This window comes from Pseudonaja textilis, chromosome 17, assembly GCF_049901715.1.
Source record: "Pseudonaja textilis isolate UNSWEBS1 chromosome 17, rPseTex1.2, whole genome shotgun sequence".
In the NCBI taxonomy this organism is placed as follows: Eukaryota; Metazoa; Chordata; class Lepidosauria; order Squamata; family Elapidae; genus Pseudonaja; species Pseudonaja textilis.
Genome location: NC_142006.1, coordinates 4,316,653 through 4,341,930, shown reverse-complemented (window position 1 = coordinate 4,341,930; position 25,278 = coordinate 4,316,653). Strand labels below are relative to the sequence as shown.

Here is a 25,278-nt window from a genome sequence, read left to right as displayed (position 1 = left end):
AACCATGCCCACCAAACCATGCCCACAGAAGCGATAGTAAAAAAATTTGAATCCCACCACTGCCGTTGTAACTGCAAATAGTCACTAAATGAACTGTTGTACGTCAAGGAACTACCTGTGTCGCCATTCAACCGTTCTACCCAAATGACATTGCTGAAACTCAGAACAGAACAAAGCTTTTGTTTGCTTCAATTCTGGCTGGATGGGAGGATCAAATTTAGTTTTGGATGAGAAAACGGTGAGTGGGGATAAACCAGCCATCTGAACCTGAGAAAAAAACCCAGTTCAACTATAACATGGCTCTTGAGTTTGGGTTGTTTGTTGGTCTGTTTGTTGAATTGGAGGATTGAATTAATCCCGGTTGGGAAACCGATTCCATCAACCACGTCAGATCTGATTCACACAGCTCCAGCTGTTCTTCTGCCCTACTGATCTCCAACTCCAAAGGCAGCTGATAACTGTCGGACGGCCCTGGCCCCATCTCTGCCTCTGATGCAGAGCCCTCGTCCGAGCCTTCCCCAGACTCCAGGACTGGCCCATGTTCCTCCCCAACCTCCTCACTGTCTGTCAACAGCTCCACTGGCCACTGGCAGGCCACAACAGGATTACTCGATCAAAGAAGATGACTGGATCAAAAGTCCATAAAAACTTTGCAATCATTTGTTATAGATCATTTGTTATAGATCATTGGTCTGGGGAGTAAGGGGGCTGTCTAGAGAAGGAACGAGAGACAGATTTTATAACTCCAGGCATTGTGCCTGTTACCCCAGGAAAAACGAAATTCAACCTCACCTCTAAGGTTGGCAGCAAAGTGTGAAAACACGAGGATCACAACTTCCAGACACCTAGAAGGTGCGGCTTGATTGTTTGGGTTCCTGTTGTTGCAATTTATCTCCCTGTGTCATATGGCTGGGAACTGGAGCCTTGCCTGCCAGGATGATAATAAATGAACAGCGCAGAGAGCTTGTAGCTCAGTTTTCTTCTTCTGTTCAGTTAAACACAGAGAGAAAGAGAGAGACGCGAATGAAACAGCCCATCTTGGAAGAAGCGTGTGGATGACAGGCAGATAGAAAACAGACCTAAGTCAAGAGTTAACAGATATGGAGCATTATAGCAGGAGAACATCCAAGAATGGTGTCTATACAGCACAAGTCAAAAAGAGGACTGTGAAAATATCTATAGACCCCTCACATCCCAGACATAAAATGTTTCAACTCCTACCCTCAAAATGACGCTATAGGGCACTGCACACCAGAACAACTAGACACAAGGACAGTTTTTCCCCCAATACTATCATTCTGCTAAACAAATAATTCCCTCAACGCTTTCCAGCTATTTACAAAGTCTGCAGTACTATTACTATTAATCTTCTCATCACTCCTTATCACCCATCCCCTCCCACTTGTGACTGTATGACTGTAGCTTTGTCGCTTGTATCCTATTTGATTGCTTATTGTACCCCATGACTATTATTAAGTGTTGTACCTGATGATTCTTGACTCTTGACGAATGTATCTTTTCTTTTTTGTACACTGAGAGCATTTGCACCAAGACAAATTCCTTGTGTGTCCAAACACACTTGGCCAATAAAGAATTCTATTCTATTCTATTCTATTCTATTCTATTCTATTCTATTCTATTCTATTCTATTCTATTCTATTCTATTCTATTCTATTCTACTCTACTCTACTCTACTCTACTCTACTCCATTGAGATTCTCAGTCATCCAGGTCATGGTTGTCCTGGAAAACCAGAAAGTCCAGTTGCCTCTTGAAAAAGCATTTGGGGACATCCAACAATGGTGTGGTTTTTTTCAGAGTGATAGAGAGAGCAGGATCATGGGTAACATTCTCCTTTTGAAGCAACATGGGTTGTATACTTCACTGGCCTAACCCAAAGGTGTGTTTTTCAAAGGCAGCTGGACTTTCTTTGTTTTTCCATGAAGACGTTTCGCTTCTCATCCAAGAAGCTTCTTCAGTTTTTTGAGAAGATTCCATGAGGTTTTGTTTACTAGGAGAAGCTTCTGCTAGGTTTGATTAGCATTGGTTTAGAGAGAAGGATGGGGGGAAGAGAGAGAGGAAGCTAGTCAGAGAAAAATATAGATGAGCGGTTAATGAACCATTATTCTGCCATATGCTTATTTTAATCTCTCTCTTGCTCTCTCTATTTTTTCTTTCTTTCTTTTGCACGCATGCCTTTGCTTATGGACAATATGAGCTCTTGAGAAATTAAATCTTTGCAGATTTCAGTCCAAACTATGTTAATTTTTGCTTTCCTGGCTAATGCCTTAAAAGAATCATTTAGATGTTCTTCTGTTATTGAAGCTATCAGATAGAAGAGGAGGTCAACTATTTTCCAAAACACCCAACGGCAAGACAAGTGACAACAGATGGAAACTAATGAAGGACAGAAGCAACCTAGAACTAAGGAGAATTTTCCCGACAGTGAGAATAATAAACCAGTAGAATGACCTGCCCCCCAAAGTTGTGGGTGTCCATCACTGGAGGTTTTTAAGAAGAGACTGGACTTTCAGTTGTCTGAAATGGTGTAGGGTCTCCTGATTGACCAGAGGGTTGGACTAGAAAACCTCCAAGGTCCCTTCCAACTCTGATATTCTAGGTTCTATATAAAAGCAACTTCCAAGAGCAACAATATTTAGAAGCAGAATTTTGAAAAGGAACGTCTTTTTAAAGGTAGTCCCTGAAACAGATATTCCCCAAGGAGAAATGGTGCCCAACGTTCTCTTTTCCTGCTTATCTTAAAAGATATTTTAATTTTCTTTGGACATTTTATCCGTCTGACCTTCAAGTTAGTCTTAAGAAGATACTGTGCGCTGAAATCTTGGATGGCAGGATTTAAACTGCAGCTGGCTTCATCGGCATATAGTCTGTTGTCTTGACGATGCTATTTTGATTAGGAGGAGTTATTATTTTCTCTTAGAAGTGTATTTTAAATTTCCCTGGGAGAAATATTATGAAAGGCTAAATGCGGCTTATGTCCCAGTTCAAAGTTGTGGCATTCCATTGAACGGATGGTGGGTTATTCGTCCTTCAATGTCTTTTATTTTTTTCATCCACTGGGAGGATAAAAACAACCCACCTACCACAATGGACTTCCTCCCACTCCCAGTCTTCCGACATATCTTTCATTCCTTTCTTCTCCTGCACAAACTAGTCACGCATCCCGATCTGTCTCTGAGTAACAGCATTTTATCCATCTTCCTTGCTTGCCTTTGACGTGTAGGTAGGCTGCGTGACTTCTCTGCAGCTTTTAAATACAGCTTTGCCATCCATAAAGCCATTGACCCGTTAGGAAAAGTATAATCCTGTCAAATTCTGAGCAGTACCAAATCAGGGCTCGGAGTTGCAAGGTTAATTTGCAAAACACCAGGTTGCACTGCATTGATAGGGCAGATTTGTGTGTGTGGGTGTGTGTGGGTGTGTGGGTGTTAATACGCAATCCATTTGGGATGTAAAGTAGTAATTGGGGCAGAATTCTAAAAATAAAATCCAATTCCTAGCTCTTTCGGATTTGACCTTCAAACATGCTGTGCCCAGAAAATGACATTCTAAAAGAAACGAAATGCTTTCACAAACACACACACACACCCACACACAAAGCAGTTTGCTATTTAGCTGTCTATCTCTATATTTTTTATTTTTCTGGTGGTCCCACTCAGAGAGTATCTGGCTATGTTGACAAAGTTGGAAAGGAAAGCAAAGACAACTGGCTGATGCAAACTCTCTTAAAAAATTTTTTTGGTTGTTGTTGTGGTTCCAATTTAAAAATAATGTGTGAACTCTGCTTCCTCTGAATGAACAATTCAGAGTATGATTGTTATGCATATTTCAGTAAATGTTCACACAAGTGGATGCGGAATATATTCAATTATCCTATTCCATTGTTATGCTCACACAAACTACTGTAGTGAACAACTAAATTTTACCCATTTAGATTGTTCCCACAATCTGCTGAATGATGAGCTGACCTGAATTTGCACCAAAGAAAGAGGAAAAGGAAAGGAAAAACAGGGAAGGGAGGGAGAGAGGAAAGGGAGGGAAGAAAGAAGAAAGGGAGGGAGGGAGGGAGGGAAGTAGACTGTATGAAAGGAAAGGAAGGAAAGATAGAAGGGGAAGGAAGGGAGGGAGGGAGGGAGGGAGGAAGGAAGAAAGGAAGGAAGGAAGGAAGGAAGGAAGGAAGGAAGGAGGGGAGGGAGGAAGGAAGGAATTTTCCCTCCATATGTACAGAAACATTATCAAGCACTAAACAAAGTATTTGAGAATGTAGCAATCCATCACCAGAAGATCTGATAAAACAGGTTTCAAGAATATAGCTTATTTCACTGATGCTTCTCGCTGATTTTAAATTAAAATAATATACTCATTTTGTCCTAACAAAACACTTTAAGCTTGTTCAGGTAGCGGCAGTAATGAAATCCAGAGCATAATTTTTTGAATGTTCTCCCCTGAATTGCATATTAGGTGTTGAATACATAAACCAGGTTTCCCCAACTCAAAATGTCCTGCAGTTGTTTTCGGACCACAAATCCCATGTTTCGGACCACAAGGCCCATATTCCCATCCACAAGTTCCTGTCCCCAGGCAAGCTGATGGGAATTGTGGGGCTTAGGATGCTGCTTTGGCTGAACAGAGGTGGCCTTCGTGTTTTCGTCCTGCTGTAAAAATAGAAGACAGTTTATGAGACTTTGCTCTCTAAGAACCTGCCATATAAAAACCAGGTCAAGTAAAGCACAGACCTCCATGCAAATGTTAGAAAGTTTTATGGTGTTTCTTTAAATGGAACCAGAGGTCTTCGTAATGTCTCACTCATATTTGAAGAGATTTAGAAGTTTAGAAGTTTGGAAAGCTATCAATAGATACTTGGCTCAAGCAATTAAAATGAACTGGACTTACCCATTAACACTGGTTCAATGTATAGAATGAGAAGGATGCATGTTTGTGTTTATTTTCATAGTCATAATGTACACTGAAGATAGTATTTAATTTCATTGTGCGAGGTGCAATGACAATAAAGTAAATTAAATTAAACCAAACTAAACACAATTCCAGAAACTGCTCTTCATAAGTTTTAGCCTCCAGTTCCCTAATCATCTTTATTGCTCTTATTCTTCCCAGAGTCTCAACATCTTTTTTTAAAATATTAAGTTGACCCAAACTGGATGCAATATTCCAAGTGCGGCCCTACTAAGGCTTTGTAAAGCGGTACTAATAACTCACCTGATCTTAATTCTCTCCCTCTGTTAATGCAGCCTAGGATTGCATTGGCTTTTTTGGGCTGCAGACGCGCACTGTTAGCTCACACTGTTAGACCTTTGATGATGCTCCTGAATTTTGAACCAAAGGAGACTTTAGGTCTGCAGCCCAAGGAATCACAAGATTCAAACTCAGGCTGAGGTCATTCGGAGAATGGTGAGATGTGATTCCACACAGTATTATAGAGAATTATGTCTGTTCTAGAGAGGCTGAGCTGGATGAAACCTATTGCAAATATTTACTCTAATGGCACTCTTCAGAAAAATAGAACTAAATATTATTGACAGAAGCAAGTGTCTTTCTCCATATTCAATACTGAGAATTAACTCTCTGCTTTCAGTGAATTTCACTCGGCATTTAGGGGAAATAGATTTTATATCTTGTTCAAATTATATGCCATTTTCCCTAACTGGTTGGGTTCTCTTCTCCCCCACTTTGCAATAAACATGCAAAGACAGCTTAATTTGCTTCATTTTGCTTCATTTAGATAATATTCTGTGCAAAACAGAATCATTACTCTTTATTTTAGTAATGCTCCAAGCATTACTACAGACAGACAGACTTGTATACTATAATAGTATTATTGATTCAGAATGGGAAACTATGACCCTAATGTAATTCTGGTCCTGTTTTTTTTTTTTTTTTAATGTTTAGATGTTTTATTTCTATAATGGATTTCTGACGATGGATACTGAACTGAGTAGAATTCATGCACAAAATAATAGCAGGGAAAAGTTGCAAATATATCTTTTGGCTTTCTTATAGTCTTATTTTAAAGGCAATATATTATTCCATTTTTGAATGACAATAAGAGCTGAGGTGGCGCAGTGGTTAGAGTGCAGCACTGCAGGCTATTTTCGCTGACTGCTGATTGCCAGCAGTTTGGCAGTTTGAATCTCACCAGGCTCAAGGTCGACTCAGGCTTCCATCCTTCCGAGGTTGGTAAAATGAGGAGCCAGATTGTTGAATCGCATACAGTGTGAGCAACTTACCTTGTCTATGTGTTGGAAAGCAGATATGCATAAGGAACAGTTCTCCCTGTCATCATCAATTATCTTTGCTCTGTTTTCTTCAAACTAGGAGATGTGGTTCACTTGTTGTGGTTTGTTGACATGAACGAGCTGACAGATGGACAAGCTGCCCATCTTAGTTTAGACCTTGTGAAAATATTGGACATGTAAGACCCATTTGCCTACTGACAGCCAGGCTACCATGGAATTTGGCTATCATCTTTATGATTTCTGAGGCAGTTTTCTACCCATCATTAAATGTCTAGTTTCCCTCTACAGGACTAACCTGGATCTATTTTTGGTAGATTTCTACACCAAAAGAAAGAAAGAAAGATCCAGGGAGGGACAGCAGTGCAGGCTAACTCACTGCTCACTGCTGTTGACTCTGCCTTCCGTCCTTCCAAGGTCGGTAAAATGAGGACCCAGATTGTTGAAGGCAAGATGTTGACTCTGTAAACAACTTAGAAAGAGCTGTAAATGTACTGTGAAGCGGTATATAAGTCTAAGTGCTAATTGCGATTGCTATAAAGGGTTCAAATAGTGATTTGTAATACTGTACTAAGGGGCCTGGAGGCTGTACGGGCCTGGATGGGGAGAAACCAGTTGCAACCCAATCCTAAATGAACTGAAGATGCTTCTTGGATGATGCTTCTTGGTTGTCTTTGATGAAAACAACCAAGAAAGTCCTGTTATCTTTTGGAAAAAGCACCTTTTGGACAACTCAACCCTAGGAAGATTGTGTGGTGGTGGAGTTTTGATGCCTTGGGGTCAGAAAAGTAGATATCTCTGATACTAGACAGAGTCATATTCTGGAGTGCAACCTGAAGGTCCATCTTGAGGGTCAAATCTGCCCATTCCTGGACCAGGAGGACTTGTTCACAGTCATCCAAGCTTTAGTCATCTCCTGTTGGGATTACTGCAATGTGTTGTACATGGGGTTGCCTTTGAAGACTGTCTGGAAGCTGTACCTGGGTAAGAATGCAAGCATGCTCTTGGCTTCCCCCTGGTTCTCCCAAGTAACACCACCTCTTGTATTAGGTGCGTTGTCTTCCAGGTGTTTTCCAGTTGCTGGTTACCACCATTCAAGCCCTACGTGGCACAGGGCAAGGTTATTTTGGGGTTATCTGTTTCTCCCTGAGGGCATCTATGCATCTTACTGCATCACATAAGCTTGGTGCACTACAGATTTCTTCCTTAAATCTTGCCATCTGATGGGAGCTTGGAGGCACTTCTCCTTGGTGGCTACCCCGGTTCTTTGGAAGAGCTTCCCACCAGAGATCATAGGGACCCCGAGCCTTTTAGCCTTCGGGAGGTCTCTGAAGACCTGGCTCTTCCCACAGACATTGGTCTAGAGTAGAGGTTTTGCTGTCAGGATGTTTGGTCTGGAGACTTGGGGGAAAGTTACGCTTTCAACTAAGTTTTATGGATTGTTGTGAGCCACCTAGAGTCGTTGTATATGGTAGGCAGGCATATTAATCGATTGATGATGATGGATGATGATGATGATGGATGATGATGATACACAATAGATAGATAGACAGACAGATAGATGATTGATAGATACCGATAGATGATAGATAGATAGATAGATAGATAGATAGATAGATAGATAGATAGATAGATAGATTGATAGATAGATATTATAGATATAGATAGATAGGTGATAGATAGATGATAGAGAGAGATGACATAATATAGATGATAGATGGACAGACAGATGATTGATTGATAGACAGAGAGACAGATTTGATGGAGAGACGATAGATAGATGCATAGATAGATGCATAGATAGATAGATAGATAGATAGATAGATAGATAGATAGATAGATAGATAGATAGACAGACAGACAGATCATTTACAGCTGTTTAAATCCTTGCTTTGTTTATTTTTGCTCCGTCTTTCTTCTTGTAGTCTTAACGTTTGGAAGGGTTGTCTACATGTGCATTCTTTTTAAAAAACAAAACAAAACACGAAACTAAATATTTAAAACACATTCAAACCCATGCAACATTTCCACTTCAAACCAGTTCTTCCCAGAAGATAATCAGCAAATTTGGGGGAAAAAAATGTCTGGGTTTTTAGCATAACCTCCCTTAAGATCTGTGAATGACGTTCCTATTAGTTCTCTTCAACTGTGCATTTCATTAGTGACTCATACTAAGCCTGCAATTCTGCAGCAAAGTCTTTTTTTAGGAGACTTGGATAGGGGAAACCTTTTATTCGGCGACTTTGTACCAGAACCATGCTGATTCAAACAGGGTCTCTTGGCTAGAGCCCTTAGATTGGGGCTGGAAAAATCTTTATTTACCACAATATATTGGTTGCCATCTGGAATTCTGATACCCTTAATTTAGCTCCTCCTTCTAATATGACACAAATCCTGAATAATTCTTCTTAGGTTCTAAGAAGATTGAAGAGAAGTCTAGAAATAACACTGAGTACATTTCAGCTGCTCAGAAGGATGTTATTCCCTTGTGGGATGAACCTGGGATTCCATCAAAAAGTAGAATCTTGGAGTCTTAGTGGACAACCAGCTAAATAGGAGCCAGCAGCAGTGTGCAGCGGCAGCCAAAAAAGCCAATGCAATCCTAAGTTGCATTAACAGAGAGATACAATCAAGATCAAGTGAGGTACTAATACCACTCTATAAAGCCTTCGTAAGACCACACTTAGAGTACTGCATCCAGTTTTGTTCACCACATTATAAAAAAGAGGTTGAGACTCTAGAAAAAGTGCAGAGAAGAGCAACCAGGATGATGAGGGGACTGGAGACTAAAACATATGAAGAACAGTTACAAGAACTGGGCTTGGCTAGTCTAGTGAAGAGAACGACCAGGGGGGACAGGATAGTATCTTCCAATATTTGAGGGGCTGCCCCAGAGAAGAGTGGATCAAGCTACTTTTCAAAGCATCTGAAAGCCAAACAAGGAATAATGGATGGAAACTGGACAAGGAGAGATTTTCTGACAGTGAGAACAATCAACTCATGGAACAGCCATCGGAAGTTGTGGGAGCTTCATCACTGGAAGCTTTCAAGAAAAGATTAGACTGCCATTTGTCAGAAATGGTGTAGGGTCTCCTGCTTAAGTAGTGGGTTGGATTAGATGACCTAAAAGACCCCTTCCAACTCTTGTTATCTGATTTGTTATATGTTAGGAACTCCATCAAATATCATCTCCTACCAGGCAGCTGAATAAATTCCATGAATCTAACCTTGCTTGGTTAGTTTAGGATTTTAGGTAATGCACCAACCCATAAAACATTAATGCAAAAAACAAAACAAAAGGTTCACGGTAAGGTGGAATCCCATCTGTTCACCAGCCTTTGGTTTATTGTTCTTCTCAACCAGCAGTCCATTATTAATTTGGGCTTTGCTGATTTTGACCAAGCGCAGCTTTGTCCCAAGCAAGATTTCTAGACTTCAGAAGGAACAGCCTATTTTCTAAGAAGCCTCCAAGGAAAGGGAAGAAAGTGATTGAATACTCCCAACAAGATATCAATAACTGCATATTTGATCCTCCTTCCCCACAACCTGCTTGGCTTGTAACGAAAAGAGCACCGGAGTCAATTATTGCTGGTCTAACATCTTCGAAGTCTAAAGATCTAAACTTTGATGTTATATATGTTGATGGCAGCAAGAATACTTTATGCACAAAAATTGAAGGACGCTTCGATCCGACAATGGACAAACGGTTGCAAAAGTTGATGGAATTAGCACTGATTGTTTTGATAAAAGAAAAAGAAAAACAGAAGTGCTTTTATTTCTACTTGGAAATCGCTTCTGGACTTTGTGCATGAGGTGGCCAAAAAATGAAACTTTGATTTTGGGTTATACTGATTAAATAGGTTCCTTGTTATAGAAATGGCTAATTTATACTATTGTGTAAAAGTAAGAAGTTGAGGTTTGATGTTACTATCTTATTCTATTGCACAAATGATTTTTCTTTCTTTTTCCCATCTTTTCTACACTCCTCCCTTTTCCCTCCTCTATCGGTTCCTATTATTTGCTTTTGTATTTTTGAAATTTATATTATAAACTAGCTTGAGACCATGCTTCGCTACGAAACTATGTGGTTGGGCTTAATTTTGGGGGAGGAAAAAAAGAAAAAAAAACCTGCCTCTATCTACCAGCATCCATCGGTATTCATCTGGCTAGTGTCCTGTCAGTGTGTGAGAGAGTTGAAGACAGTTTGGAAACTGAAACAGTATTTGCTGTGTGAGCAAGAAAGAGACAGCAAGGAGACAGGGCGTGGCTTAGCTCAACTGTTCTGCACTAAAGCTGCTTGGTGCTGCTGTGAAATTAAAACTGAAACTGAAATTCCTCTCCTCTGCTTGTGTTTTGCACTTGGAAGAGATTTATTTTCAGGTGGGGAGGGAAAGTAGAACTCCTTAGCATCAGAGCGTGTTAATAATAATATGGGAAATGCTAATGCTCTGATAGTCATTTTGAACAATCCTTTCTTAGTGAGCCCCTAGAAGCCAAGAGGAACCTACGTGCCAAATTTCAAGTTTGTAGGCTTTACGGTTCTAGAGATTTTGTGATGATGCGTGAGTGGTCTTTCACTTTTATATATAGAGATAATAAAAAAGATCAATCATAAAAAGTGTAAAGATACTAGAAAAAGAGTCGTCCAGCGATGGGGATTTCATAAGGAGATCAAATCCATATTTAAGCTTCAGGGAAATCAAACATTTTACAAGATTTAAAGGATAAATTGCACCTTTTTCTTTCTTTAAAAGAACATGCGTAGCTCTGTGGTTCTGTGGGTTTTTAAAATTTTCATTTTCTAACCATGCCTTTCTTCCTGCGTGCTCTTTAGATGTGCTGCTCAAATTGGTCCTTTGGGTTTCTTGCCTTCCTTATGGGTCCTTCTGAAAAGCAAACTTCAGAATTGACTTTTCAAAACTATTTAAAAAAAAAAAATAGCTGTGCGATATCTCCAGGCAACCACCATACTGTGAATTTTGTGTATCGAGTCAACTCCATCGCGCCCATATCGGTGGACCTGTTGCTATTTTATTTATTTGGTTTGTCAATTGCTTACAAGATAATAGGTATAAGTAAAAACATAGTTATGAACTCATGGATATACATATAAGAAAATAATAATAATAATAAAAGAAACAATAGGACAGGGCCGGTAGGCACGTTGGTGCGCTTATGCAACGCCCCCTATATTTTCTTCAACGGTATGAATTAAATCTTCAACGATGCTCAAACTGGTCCATAGTTGCCTCGAACCATTTCTTGTAGACATCAAAAGTAGCTCCAGGCTGAGCAGAAATGGGGTATGAGAAGAATTTCAGAAACTGTCATTATGGCAGATTTGGGCAACTTGTCACCCTAGGAAACTTTTAATGAGCCATCAGGCAATCTAAGCCAGGTGGGGTAGAGACAGATCCCATATTTAATTGCCTTTTGCAGAGTAGGATTTCCTTCTGACAAATGGCCCATCTGATTTCCCGACTGTCTCAGCCCCCACAACTTATCTGATGTCAGAAAGTGTACATGGGAGGTTTTCATGTGTATTTTAGGAGAATATATTTATATTATGTACACTTCCCTACATAATAATGCAGTTATCTCGCAGTAAAAACCCTGAGTGTTTAGACAAATTTATTCTGTAGTGACAGATTTAGGTGAGGCTCCCAAATAGGAATAGGCAGATTGATGGGCCCAGCAGAAAATGAAAGAGAGAGAGAGAGAGAGAGAGAAAATAGTTGTTTGTGAATAGAAGAGGAATGGAATGGGATTGAATAGGATGGGATAGAAGATGGGATGGGATAGAAGATGGGATGGGATGGGATGGGATGGGATGGGATAGGGTAGGGCAGGATAGGATAGGATAGGATAGGATAGGATAGGATAAGAAAAGAATGGAATGGAATGGAATGGAATAGAATAGAATAGAATAGAATAGAATAGAATAGAATAGAATAGAATAGAATAGAATAGAATAGAAATATGGCATGGCATGGCATGGCATGGCATAGCATAGAACAGAACAGAATTCTTCCCTGGTCCAGTGTGATTGGACACACAAGGAATTTGTCTCTGGTGCATAAGCTCTCACTGCATATAGAAGCAACGGGTTATCTGTTACCCTTCACTTATGTCCCGTCTGTAGAAAACCTCTTCAATTGATGACCTTTCAATGCAAATACTACAAGCTTTTGTCTTTGCATCACCAACTAGAAGTGCGCCAAGCCCACTGACAGCTCTTGGAAATGGTTGTCCCTTTAAAAGAAAGGTAGTCTTTACAACTTAACCTGGAACATCAAGGATTTCTGAAGGTATACAGTTGTCACTCGACTGGGTCTGGATTCATTGGTGAGACTTTGCATAAAATATATAAACGGTGTGAGAGTTGTTGAGGCTGTTCCCTTCCTCATCTCCACGAACATGGAGAACCAGGACCTTCTGAACCCAGAATGTAAAGAAAAGAATTGCACACAGTGTGAGCAACTTACCTTATACCTGTGTTAGAAAGCAGATATGCATAGAGAACTGTTCTCCCTGTCATCATCAATCAGCTTTGCTGTTTTCTTGGAATTGGGAGATGTGATTTGCTTGTTGTGGTTCGTTGACACGAACAAGCTGACCGATGGACAAGCTGCCCATCTTAGTTGAGACCTTGTAAAGATCTTGGACATGTAGGATCCATTTGCCGACTGACAACCAGGCTACCACGGAATTTGGCTATCGTCTTTTATGATTTCCGAGGCATTTTCACACCCATCATTAAATGTCTAGTTTTCCCTCGACAGGACTTTTTACCCTGGATCCATTTTGGTGATCTGGGTGCATTTCTACATCAAAAGAAAGAAAGAGAGCCCGGGGTGGCACAGCATTGCAGGCTAACTCACTGCTCACTCCAACAGTTCGATTCTGAGCCGCTCAAGGTTGACTCAGGCTTTTGTCCTTCCAAGGCCAGTAAAACGAGGACAAGATTGTTGAGGGAAAGATGCTGACCGTGTAAACCACTTAGAGGGGGCTGTAAAGACCTTGAAGCAGTATATAAGTCTAAGGGCTATTGTTATCCCTCTGTATCTTCTTCAGCAGCCTTCAACTAGCCGCTGTTCTTCTCAGCAAAATGAGAGAAGAAACTGAGGAGAAAGGACTACATTTGCTTCAGCCCCCACCTCCCCTCTATAGAATCCAAGGCCCTTCCCAAGGATTTCCTGTAAGAGCTAATTAAAGAGCTCCTCTCATTTCCATGGTAACCTCACGCATAACTCTCAGGCCTTCTCCAAGTGGGCCTTCAACATCCTTAGCTGCTTTAACATCAACATACTAATAAGATGCTCCTGCACATAATGAGAGAGAGAGAGAGAGGGAGAGAGAGAATGAATTCACTCCAGTGTGGTATGGTGCTTAAAGATGGTGAGCTAAGAGATGGAAGACCAAGGTTCTAGGTCTCCCTTAACCATGGAAGTAAGCTGGATGACTTCAGACAGCCAACCTCACTGACTTCAAGCCCTGGGGAGTCAAAAAAGCAAGCTGATCCAACCAACATGGAACAACCATGAACAACCAACCAACATGTCCATAATCTTCAACCAAGGTATCATCCTGCAGTGGATTGATTTATGTTGATGAGTAGGCAGTTGATGGATGATGGACTCAGATAGAATCCCCACCAAGGGGGTTCTTGATGCTCTCTGTCCTTGCTTGTTTTCTTGCAGATGTTTCATTACCCAAACTAGGTGTCTTCATCAGTGTTAGTAGGGATTTGCTCTCAATTTTTATTCTAGTGACTTGCCTACTGCTGGTGGGGAGCAAGAGATTAAGAGATTTTCTGGTTGGGCTGTTTACTGGTGGCTCTTTGGCGGTTTCTTGATTGGGGTATTGCTTACTTGCTTGTTGGTCTGAAATTAACCTTGGAGTTAATCTATGCTGATCTGGGTGCGGGTTGCTGATGGAGAGGTGCTGGAGTCTTTTGCATAGCCTGTAGTTCTGTGGGCATGGCTTGGTGAGCATGCCTTGGTGGGCATGTCAGGGGAAGGATACTATAAAATCTCCATTCCCACCCCACTCCAGGGGGAAGGTTACTGCAAAATCCCATTCCATCCCCACCCCATTAACCTGCTTTCCAGCTCCGTTCTCCTGAGCAGGGCAACCAAAGAAAACCCAGCCAATCAGCTGGGAGGCAGAGAAGAGATAGTGGCAGGGCCAGTCAGAGGCGGTATTTGCCGGTTCTCGGAATCACTCCAAATTTCCACTACCGGCTTTCCAGAACTGGTCCATACCTGCTGAATACCACCTCTGCTGTAGATGTTGTTAATGTCGATGTGTCTATTGATGCCTGATTTGTTAAAATGCCAGGCTTCTAGAAATTCCTCGGCATTTTTCAACTTGTCTTGGTCTAGAAAAGAACCAGAAAACAAGCAAGCACAGAGAGCGCCAAAGACCCCTCATATCAACCCTGAGCTAAAACATCCCCCTTTATCTAGGCTGGAACAAAGCTACGTATGTTTTAAGAGATCTAATCTATGCCGCTTGCAGGGACATCATTCTCACTGAATAAAAACAGAGCTATGTAAGTCGTGAACATTTAAGGGAAGTGGGAAGAATCCAACAAATGACATCTTCATGATGACCTCCCACATATGCCACCGTTTATATCACAGGAGACGAGACAACCTGACACAAGGACAAAATTGAGGCATTCGGGTGATTGCCTCTTTGGGTATGTGTTGTCATGTTGATATCCCAAAGGTGCTTTTTTAAGAAGCAACTGGACTTGAAGACATTTTGCTTCTTGTTGGAGAAGCTTCTTCAATTCTCTGTTCTCTGAACAGAAGAAGCTTCTTGGATGAGAAGCAAAACGTCTTCAAGGAAAAACAATGAGTCCAGTTGTCTCTTCAAAAGAACACCTTTGGGACAACCATGGTCTGGATGACTGAGAATCTCCGTGTCATTTTAGTATGTTTGATTATGGACATCACTAATGCTGGTTTAACCGTATATTGCTCATCTGTGGATGCCCAAAAGTCCAATGAATTTCACTTCCATATGTATTTATGATCCTATCGCAGAGGTAAAAAAGAGATGCTCTATTATTTCAAGTGATAGGAAAATAATCAAGGGAATTTGATTGAACTCGATTATACCCCAAACCAGAGACAATTTTTTAAAAAAAAACACAGGGGGTTGGACTAGAAGACCTCCAAGAACCTTTCCAGCTCTATTTGGTATTGAAATTTGATTCCGTTTCCTTCTCTATCCATTCAATCTGCATTTTCAAATCTAATCATCAGATTAAATCCATCTGATTTTGGACTGTCAATTTGTTTAGTGTGTGTGGGGAAGGCCTTTCTCGGTTTATGAAAAAGGCCATCCATCCAGTTGAGGGACCATGTCAGAATCCACCAACTCAAGGAGATAATTTAAACTTTGTCAACTTGATTTAGATAGTTAATTCAGTTTGGAAGCTCAATAGTACCATCTCCAAATCAAATCTCTGCATAAACCTAACTCCCAATTTTCTTCCTTTTTAAACAGATTTCAGCCCGGTCTAGCAAACAATTTGACTGATTTGCTAGACCGGGCTGATTAATTGATCAACTGATCAATTGATTAACAATTTGCCTCCTTCCTCTCAGGATGGAAGGGGATAAGAAAGACCAGTTTATCTCAGGATGGCAGACAAAATGATTCAGAATAAAGCTGCTCTCACACTTCACAAAAGAAATATGTTTTATCTTTGGCCATTCACCCCCAACCGGGAGAAATGGCAATTCTTTGTACATGTACACAGAATTTTTCTCTCTTCCACACTCTTATCGTCTTCTATTTGGCACCTGCATAGCTGAAATCTTTACAGTTACATACAAGAGATCTCCAAAGACCATCTGTCCCCACCCACCTCTGCCGCTTCGGAGCAACAATCTCACGGAAACCCACATCTTGACCTCCTTTGTGTTTGTGCAATTACACGAGCAACAGAACACGCTCGTCTCGTTTACACGGCCATCCAAACCAAATGCCTTTCATTTCCCGGTGAATGAGGACCTCTGCTTTTCCCTCCCACTCTTTCATTTATTAATTACATTTTACATTTATTTTCCCCTCTGTATTTTTGTTTAAATCTTTTTTTCCTCTTTTATTTTTTTTTGTTTCTTTTAAATGTCGGTTGATTTCCTTTCTTCATACGTTTTGTTTTGTCCGAGTGTGTCTGTTTACAGCAAAAAGGATTAGTTTGTATAGATTAAGTACATAAAATTGGGGGGGTTAGCAGAGTTTGGCAGTCATCTGATCGGATTGTTTAAGGATCTCGGTGTTGTATAGATCCAGAGCGTGGTTCACCCGGATAATCTCTGTATTGGTCAATTTCAGACGGTGTTTGAGCATACAAGAGAAGAGATCCAGTTGGGGTTTTCCAGGAGCTACCGGGGGTGCCAATCTGTTGATTCGGTCCCGTATATCCAACATCAGCAACATGACCGAGGAAGAGGAGTAGAATTGCCCACCTTGGGTGTAGGACTGGTTGACTTGCTGCACGGCGCTACGCAACAGATCGGCATTAAAGCGCAAGCTGTATCCAAACACTTGAATGTCCGAAATTTTGATGTAGAACTGACGCTTGTTGGGATCAGAAAGATCCACAGGTCCTTGACCGGTCTCGTTGCGCATCAAAGAGGGCAACCGAGTCCGGCTACGTAGGTAGATGTGGACAGTCTCAAAAAACGTTTTCCACCGGTTCCCCAGCAAGAGAGTCCAGTTGTAGCACTGGCTGTTCTGCAGACGGATTTTCTCCCAACGCGGGTAGCCAAACTCTCCAAAGGGCATATTCCAACCTTCGGAGTGGCTCCCGCTGAAAGGGTTCACGTAGACGAAGAACATGGGGTCCAGACTGCTGTTGCGCATCTGGCAAATGCGCATGGAGATCCCGATGACCATGTGGATGAAGTCCATCCGGTTCTTGTTGCTCTTCAAGGTGAGGGACATGCGCCTGCGCCACCGAGGATCAAAGAAGGTGTCCAGGCGGATCTCGTTACTGATGAAAGTCGTGTGGACATACAAGCGGGAATCCATCTTTTGAAGGAGGTACTTCAACTCCAGATCCTGGAAGTCCAAATCGGTCTCGAAGCTGATGAACTGCTCGCTGCGCTCGGAGTCCACGTTCTGGGGCTCGCAGCGGCCCCGAGAGAGACGGTAGCCCTTGTTGCAGGAGCCGCAGAGGGAGATGTTGGCCAAGCTGCACATTGCGCAGCTGTTGTTGCCACCGATGATGCATGGGATTGGCCGTTGGCACAGACTGGTGCTCCCATGGCAGACGCAGCTCCGTTGGCTCTCCAGAAAGGTCCCCCAGAAGCCATTTTCATTGCAGTAGAGCAAAGATTGGACTCGGGAGAGCCACTGCTGTATTGTCCTGCAAGTGACAAAGTACAGGCTATAATAGGGCATCTCTTACTACATCTCTAAGTACTTCTGAGGAACCTCAACGGCTGGGTTAGACCAAAATCAGTTTCCCCAACTCAACTACATGCCTTACAATCAACCCAAAGGATGACTTTCTGCAAAATCACCTCTCCCTTATAAACTTGACCAGTTTCTCACATCAACACCCATAAACCTGACATGCTCGTACCTACCCTGGACCTCCATTTCTTCCCAGAATTATAGATAGCTCCAAGAAATGGAAAGTTTGACCACTGCTGTTGTAGAACATTAATCACAAGCTTTCCCTTTTTGCGGGCTATAGTTTATTGAAATGTATTGGCTGCCCAACTCCATTGGACCCCAATAGTTTCAACCATAGGTTGTCCCCTCTTGGTCTAGGAACATAGGCCTGGCTTAACCCTCAAATAAGATCAAGGTCCCTCAAAGTGGCTTGCATTGGGAGGTTCATAAGGATGGTTGGTCATGGGAGACAAGTCCCTGTGGGCAAGAAGGAAACCAAAGCTCTTTTGACTTCAACCCTCAATGCAGTTGAGACAGTGCTCTCTATATTTACGTCACTTGATGAGAAGGTGAGATGTCCTTCAAGCCAAGCTCCACTTTGGATAATTCCATCAAGATTGCACGACCAGATAGTTTTCCTGTCAACAGTGAAGATACGGGTGGCCACTGCCTTCTCCTAAAAGAATTTTTTGAACTTCCATTCTTTGACAGTCTCTTTTAAGGATCAGCTACGGTCAGTTAAACTGATGCATCACGGTGGTGATAGTGGGGACAAAAAAGCCAACAATCAGCTGAGAGGAAAAAAAAAAAGCGTAGGATTGGCCCTCCCACCTGCCCCTGCACTTTTCTCTTTAACTTCTCAGCTGATTGGTGCTACAGGTCTCAGCTGGTGTGGGAAAGCGGCACACCGGCATTAGGCAAAGCACGGCCACCAAGCCACACCCACTGAACCAGGGCTAAAACACTTTGAATCCCACCCACTGATGCGTCAGCTCCTCCTTCAGTGCTTCTCTCCCGAGCAAAATGGTTCCTTTTATCTAGGATTTGTCTTTTTGCACATTTCTGACCTAAAGGAGGCACCCACCCAGGTGAACGATGGGCATGGAAGTTTCTAGCTTGCTCCTGGGTTTTTTTTAAAAAAAAAAAATGCAAAAAAAAGCAGAGCTTTATTCCATAACATACAAAATATCTCAGCGTCTCCAAAATGTGTTGATACACTCCCAGGTGCATTGGAGAATTATTTCCAACTCTTTTAGGTTTTTTTTAAGATTCGGTCTGAACTTGGCCTCAACCTCTCTCCCTGCCATTCCTCAGTTTTTCATCTGTTAGCAACAGCTATCGGTATATCCCTGGGGGGGGAAAAAAATGAGTTTTTTGTTGTTGTTTTTTACATATGCAAGGCAACCCCTTCAATCCATGGCTTCTTCCAGTCAGTGGCTTTGCCCAAGGCCTTATAAATCATGCAATGCTTCCCATTCAGAAATGATAAAACCAGGTCAGCAAAAAAAAAACGAGAAACAAAATCCCCAGCTCGCTTCTTGCTTTTTCATCCGAGTCACCTCTGGCGTTGTTTTTTAATTAATGCATTGACTGGGCTTGTTTTGCAAACAAAACTCTAGATGTGGAAAGAGAAGGGGGGAAAAGCAGAAGCAAACAACGGTAAAAAGAGCTTTTTTCTCTCTCTTTTTTTAACTCGTGCCTTTCCGAACCATTAAAATTAGGTAAATGCAAATCTCTCTCTCTCTCTCTCTCTCTCTCTCTCTCTCTCTCTCTTTAGCTTTCTGTTCTATTTGCCTTCATTTCCATTAAGGGTACTTGGGTGTCAGTGTGTTGCCTCAGGCCATAATCTGAATATAGAACATGCTATTTCTATTAGAGCTTTGTCAATGGCACAGGAAAAATCTCACGCTGTTGATATTACCGCTCTATCTTTTTGGAAGCCTGCCCCCACATATTAAATACTGCTGTCTCTTGTCCAGTAGCGTTCAGACAGCCCCAAAATTGCCTGGGAACGATGCTTCCTTGAGTCTAATTGGCTGCAGAGGATATCGGGTAACCTTGTGGCAAAGATTTGGGGTGGGTAGGGGCATTGCAAAATTTGCTCCTTATTTCTAAGGGAGAAAACCATACAGGTTTGCACCAAGCAAACTTTGATTGTTAGGATGGGACTGTTAACCTTTAAAAAAGAGCCATGATGGCGCCGTGGTTAGAATGCAGGATTGCAAGCTAACTCTGCCCACAATTAGGAGTTCAACCCCAACTGGCTCAAGTTTGACTCAATCTTCCATCCTTCCAAGGTTGGTAAAATGAGGATCCAGATTGTTGGGGGAAAGAGGCCGACTCTGTAAACCACTTAGAGAGGGCTGTAAAGCACTGTGAAGCAGTATGTAAGTCCAAGTGCTTTTGCTATTGCTATTCTTCAACCTGAACTCTCTACTTGCTTATAACTAAACTGTGTCATTCAGCAGCCATCTTGTTTAAGAGCAAGGATTCTGATCCCAATTGTCCTCTTAAGTAGAGGACTACCTGTACTCATACACCCATACACCAGCTAAAAGCAGAGCGCCAGTACCTTTCCCTAGGCAGCTGGTGGTGTGGATTGTGCCAACAACGGATACTGAGGCTGAAGAGTTTACGGGAAGTACGCTGGATCTTTTGCCGTTGAGCCTCCATGGAACTCTGCAAGAGCTTATAGCGGTTCTGAAGGTCCCAGTCATTCCCCCAGTGCTGATGGATGCTCCCAATGGTCAGGAAATGGTTGTTAGGTAGTTTCTTCATGTAGGACTTAAATTCATCTAGGAAAACCATACACACAAAACACATCTACATACACATAACTCCAAGAGGGGATCATTTGATGGGAGAACCTGTAAATCATCTTTCATCCCACCATAGAATGATGGGCACAGGTGTATTCTTGAGGTTTTCAAGAAAAGGTTGGACATCTATTTGTCCAGGATGGTATAAGAACTTCTGCCTTGGGCAGGAGGCTGGACTAGAAGACCTTCAAGGTCCCTTCCAACCCTATGGTTCTATGAGAAGGGATCAGAGTTTAGCATTCACACCCCATAAAGGAAGTCCAAGGCTCAAGGCTCAGGATCTACAGTTTAAGGAATCACCAGAGGGAACTCTTGCCCTGGGAAGGATCCTAGGATTCCATGAGAAAGAACTAAAGTTCAACATCCACATCCCATAGAGAAAGTCCAAGGACCGATGCTCAGGATCTCCAGCTCAAGGACTCACCACCGATGATGAGAAAGAGTCCCAAAGATGCTTTTCCAAAGGGCAACTGGACATTCCTTGAAGACACATTGCTTCTGACCCAGGAAGCTTCTTCAAGTGCAAGAAAACTTTTGTTTTTTTGCTTCTGATCCAAGAAGCTTCTTGAGATATGAAGAAGCTTCTTGAAGGAGAAGTGAAACTTCTTCAAGGGAAAACAAAGTTGGCATTTGAAAAAGCACCTTTGGGACAACCATGACCTGGATGACTGAGAATCTCCATAGACCTCTTTCTGAGCATCAGTTTTGGCATCTTCCAAAGGGCTAATCAGACAGGGCATAAACTTACTATGTCATCCCACCAAGACACTCTTACCTTTACCCACAATTACCTGAATTCTCTAGATCTTTGTAGGCCTCTGTCCAGGATTTGGCCATGTTAGCCAATGTGTATTCCATTATCTGGATGTCAGTGATGGGACAATTGCACTGGGGAAACTCTTCGGCACATTGGCATCCGCATTGGCTGTCTCGGCAAATGTATTCGCCTTCTCCATTGCACATGATGTAGCTCAGTGCTGACTGAACAAATTTCTCTTGCAAATACTGAGGGAAGATAACCTGGAGACCTACAGGGAAGAGACAAAGAAAAGAGAAAGGGAGATCAAAATAGGACGAGGAGAAGGAGTCTCCCTTGACTTCTCTAACAGAGTCACCATGGCTGGTTTTGCATTTCAAGCTTACCTGTTGTTGTGGGAAAGTTGACCTACTTTTGAGAGTTGCACAATAATCTTGAACTATAAAGAATCCAACGAGTAAGGTTGACCTAACATGCTGAACCTCACATCTGGAAAGCTCTAATCATAGAATAACAGAGCTGGAAGAGACCACAGAGGTCTTCTAGTTGTTGGACTTCATTGTTGGAATGTATTTCTATGCAACAATTATAGTTGGGACAACCTTGACCTAGATGACTGAGAATCTTCATAAACATTAAATAACTACAGTAGTATTCAGCCAGTAGAGGGCAGTATTTACAAGTTTGGATCTATAGTATATACTCTATGCTCTTTTGTTCTGAGTAAAGTTTCCAGTTTCCTGTTACAGTTCAACAGTTGATCAGTAAAGCACATGGTGACTGTACTCTTTGTTTGCTCTGCTTTATATAAACAAAATTACTAACACTCATTCTTTGACAAATTTGTGAGGGTCCGTATCTGATCTCATTAAAGACCTTGTGAGAACACAGTCTATAAATCTACAGACTTTTAATGTCTCCCTCCCACTGCAGCTTTGGTAGTTCTGGTGTCCCAGAAGCTGAACCGAAACAAACAAGGTTTGCAAGGTCGCTGCAAGAAACCAACTTTTCCTGGCTAAGTGGACATCAGTAGTTTTGCACAAGTGGCTGGCAACACAAATCATTCAGCAATCCATGCTTTCTGTTCATGTCGGCAGTTTTCACTGGGCAGCCTGAGGCCTGTAGTGTCTCTGCAGCTGTTTCTTCACATTCAGGAAGCTCAGCCTGTCAAACCCGATCAGCTTCCTGGAGGTACCCAAGGATGGTGAACAAGGACTGCAGAAATGGTGAACTGCCTTCCTGTGGTTCTTTGAAATATTTGTCTGCGTGTCTCACTCAGCCAGATACAGGCCTGAATCTCAGAGTGGCAGACGAAGCAAGCAAAAAAATCTAGCTTCAGAAATTATTCTTCTGTGGGAAGAAATATCCATCTGGTTCAGTTCCAAGCTGGGAGAAAGGCATTGGAAACAAAATGGAGGCTGTAGGCTGATTGAAAAAAAGGTCCATTTATTGGTGAAGCAGAACCACCAAGCACATGTGATTCTGGGCAGCTAACAACATGGAGTTGAGAGTGGGAAGAACATGTCTTCTATTAGCTGTTGTCAGATTCCTACGGGGTCATGTAAGGGTCATAGCTGGCTCTATAGGCAAAGAGGAAATGCAAATCCTAGGTGTTTTTCTGAGGTAATCTAGTCAACCTCTGGCTTATTGTTTATCTGGGCTTCCAGGTTTGGATTGTGTGGGATGATGCAAGGAAGGGGCTTGTGTTCCAAAAGGGTGTTGGGCAATTTCTATTGTGGCTTAATGGCTTTTGTCCTGTTTTGGATCTTGGGTGAGGGTATTTGCTTATGAATAGAGCTATCTAGATACTTGTCTTTCTCTTTCAATAATCTCTTAAGTGCTGTGGGCTATTAAGAAAAGTGGGGGGCTGCGTTTCTCCATTTCTCCCTTTGGGGAAATATAATATTCTGCCTTTTTTTAAAAATACTTCCCAAAATATTTCATTCTTTTAGGAGGGGTAGGCGTTGACTTTCTACACTTCCATTTGTAGGACTGAAATTCCTCCTGAAGTCACTTGACTAACCTCCCTGGTACAGAAGGGAACAACAAAGAATTGCAAAAATGAGAAGGCAGTTATGGTATTCAGATCTTATCTGAAGGAGGGGAGTTTATTAAGAACTGGAGGAAGAATTTAACCATCTGGAGCTGAGCAAAAACACCTCAATTCACACACATACAGTGTCAGCCCTTGATTAAAAAGCCGTGAATTGTTATACAATTTCAATTTGCTTATCAGAACTGGAAAGATGTCCTTGCCAGCTTTGACTCACTCTTCTCTTCTTCCCTTACTTAGAAATAAAAGAAAAATAAATATTCCCTTCTTCCACATTTGGCTTCATGACAGCACTGGAGACAGTAGAATTATTATTCCATCAAAACTAAACTCCAAGAATGCCATATGTGTTTGTTGGATCTCTTTGGAGAGGAGTAAGAATTAAATGATTTTAAAAAATAGACTCGTTCTAATTTTTTAAAAAAACCCTCTCCATTTGTAAATGCTTCTAGGAATCAGAACACCAATTTGCTCAAGTTAACTTCAAAATATGTACAACTTCAGAGACTTTTAGTCAAAAGAAGGACAAAGGAGAAATCTCATTTCTTTTGCAGTGGGGACAAAGAAATAGAAGAAGAATCCGTTGAAAAAATATGATGAGTATGACCACAAGCATGCCCAACATTCCTGTTGCTAAATGAGACATTGTTAAGTTGTGAGTTTTTCCCCATTGTACAAGCTTTCCTGCCTCAGTTCTTGAGTGAATCACTGCTAATGTGAAGTTACTAACACGGTTGTTCAGTGAATATGCCCCCGCTTTGACTTTGCTTTTCAGAAAGTCGCAAAAGAGGGATACTTATGACGTGACAATTGTCATAAATATGAATCAGTCACCAAGCATGTTGGAGTCTGACTCTGAGGGAGAGGAGGAACAGCCGACAGGGAGTGGAAGTGTGGCTCCGGAGGTTGTGGAGGAGGCTGGGGAAGGGCAGAGGCCGGCTGGGCAGTAAGAGGAAGTCCCAGGCCCATCCCCTCTCCATCCTAAGGCACGCATGGAGGAGAGGATAAGGGAGAAACATCAATGGTGTGGTCTGCGGGGGAGGAAAGGGCCTTGATCCCCTTCATGGGCTGCAGCTGTGAGAACTGGTTAAAAGGACAGACATGCGTATGGGCCAGTGCTGGAAACAAAGCATGGAAATATCTCTAGTCTGTCGTTCCTCTCTGAGTTTGGCATCCTTCCCAGTGTGTGTTTCGATATCTGTGAACATCTTCAAGCCCTTATCTCGCCTGGTTCCCTTAACTGTGTCAGTGTGGCTTGTGTTGTTTTTACTCTTTATAATTTATAGTCATTTTTAATTTAAATGGCATTTCCTCCTTTTTTGTAACTGTTTGTGGGGGAGTTTTTTGTCCCCAGTCAAGCTTTGAAGCAAAATGAAGGAATAAAAGGGGCTTCACCTGTTTTTTTTTTGACTGTGTTTATTTTGTATCCCACCCTGGGTCATCACACATGTGGACTTTGATCATGGACATTGGGGGAATGCCGCAATCATCATCTGGGTGAAAAAATTGTCTTAAGTCAATTTTTTCCAGCGCCCTTGTAACTTGGAACGGTCACTAAACGAATTGTTGTAAGTTGAAGACTACCTGTGGCTACAGAACGTTTAATAAGAAGATTGGAGAAAACGGGGATGGTTTTCCATCCTGGTAGGAGATTAGAATCAGAAAAAGCGAGCTCACTTATATGAAGATGCAAACCCATATTTCAGTCCTTGGTGACAAGTTCCTTTTATAGCCTCATCCATAGCAACTTGGAATTAAGGGCGGGGGAAAAACAAGTCAAGTCGCAGTCTTTAAGGGATACCTTTCGGAATTTAGAAATCTCTGCCGTCTGCTTTGGGAAATCATCTTTCTTTGACCTAATTTCCTGCAACCCAATCGATAGAAATGGGATTTGGGACAACAGAAGTGGGGAAAATGGGAGATGGGGAAGGAAGCAAGAACCTCCTTGTCGGGGGAA

The 25,278-nt window shown here is 41.9% G+C and overlaps 1 protein-coding gene across 1 annotated transcript in view; it reads right to left on the bottom strand.

Moving 5' to 3' along the window:
* Positions 1–15,961: 15,961 nt before the first annotated feature.
* Positions 15,962–25,278, bottom strand: part of BRINP1 (BMP/retinoic acid inducible neural specific 1) — a 66,890-nt gene continuing 57,573 nt past the window's right edge. Inside the window, exons 6-8 of the mRNA XM_087914762.1 lie at positions 21,303–21,539; positions 20,265–20,487; positions 15,962–17,660 (exon numbers count right to left, since the gene is read on the bottom strand). Coding sequence (XP_087770888.1) covers positions 16,520–17,660; positions 20,265–20,487; positions 21,303–21,539 — 1,601 coding nt within the window. The 3' untranslated portion in view covers positions 15,962–16,519. The remainder of the gene's footprint in view (positions 17,661–20,264; positions 20,488–21,302; positions 21,540–25,278) is intronic.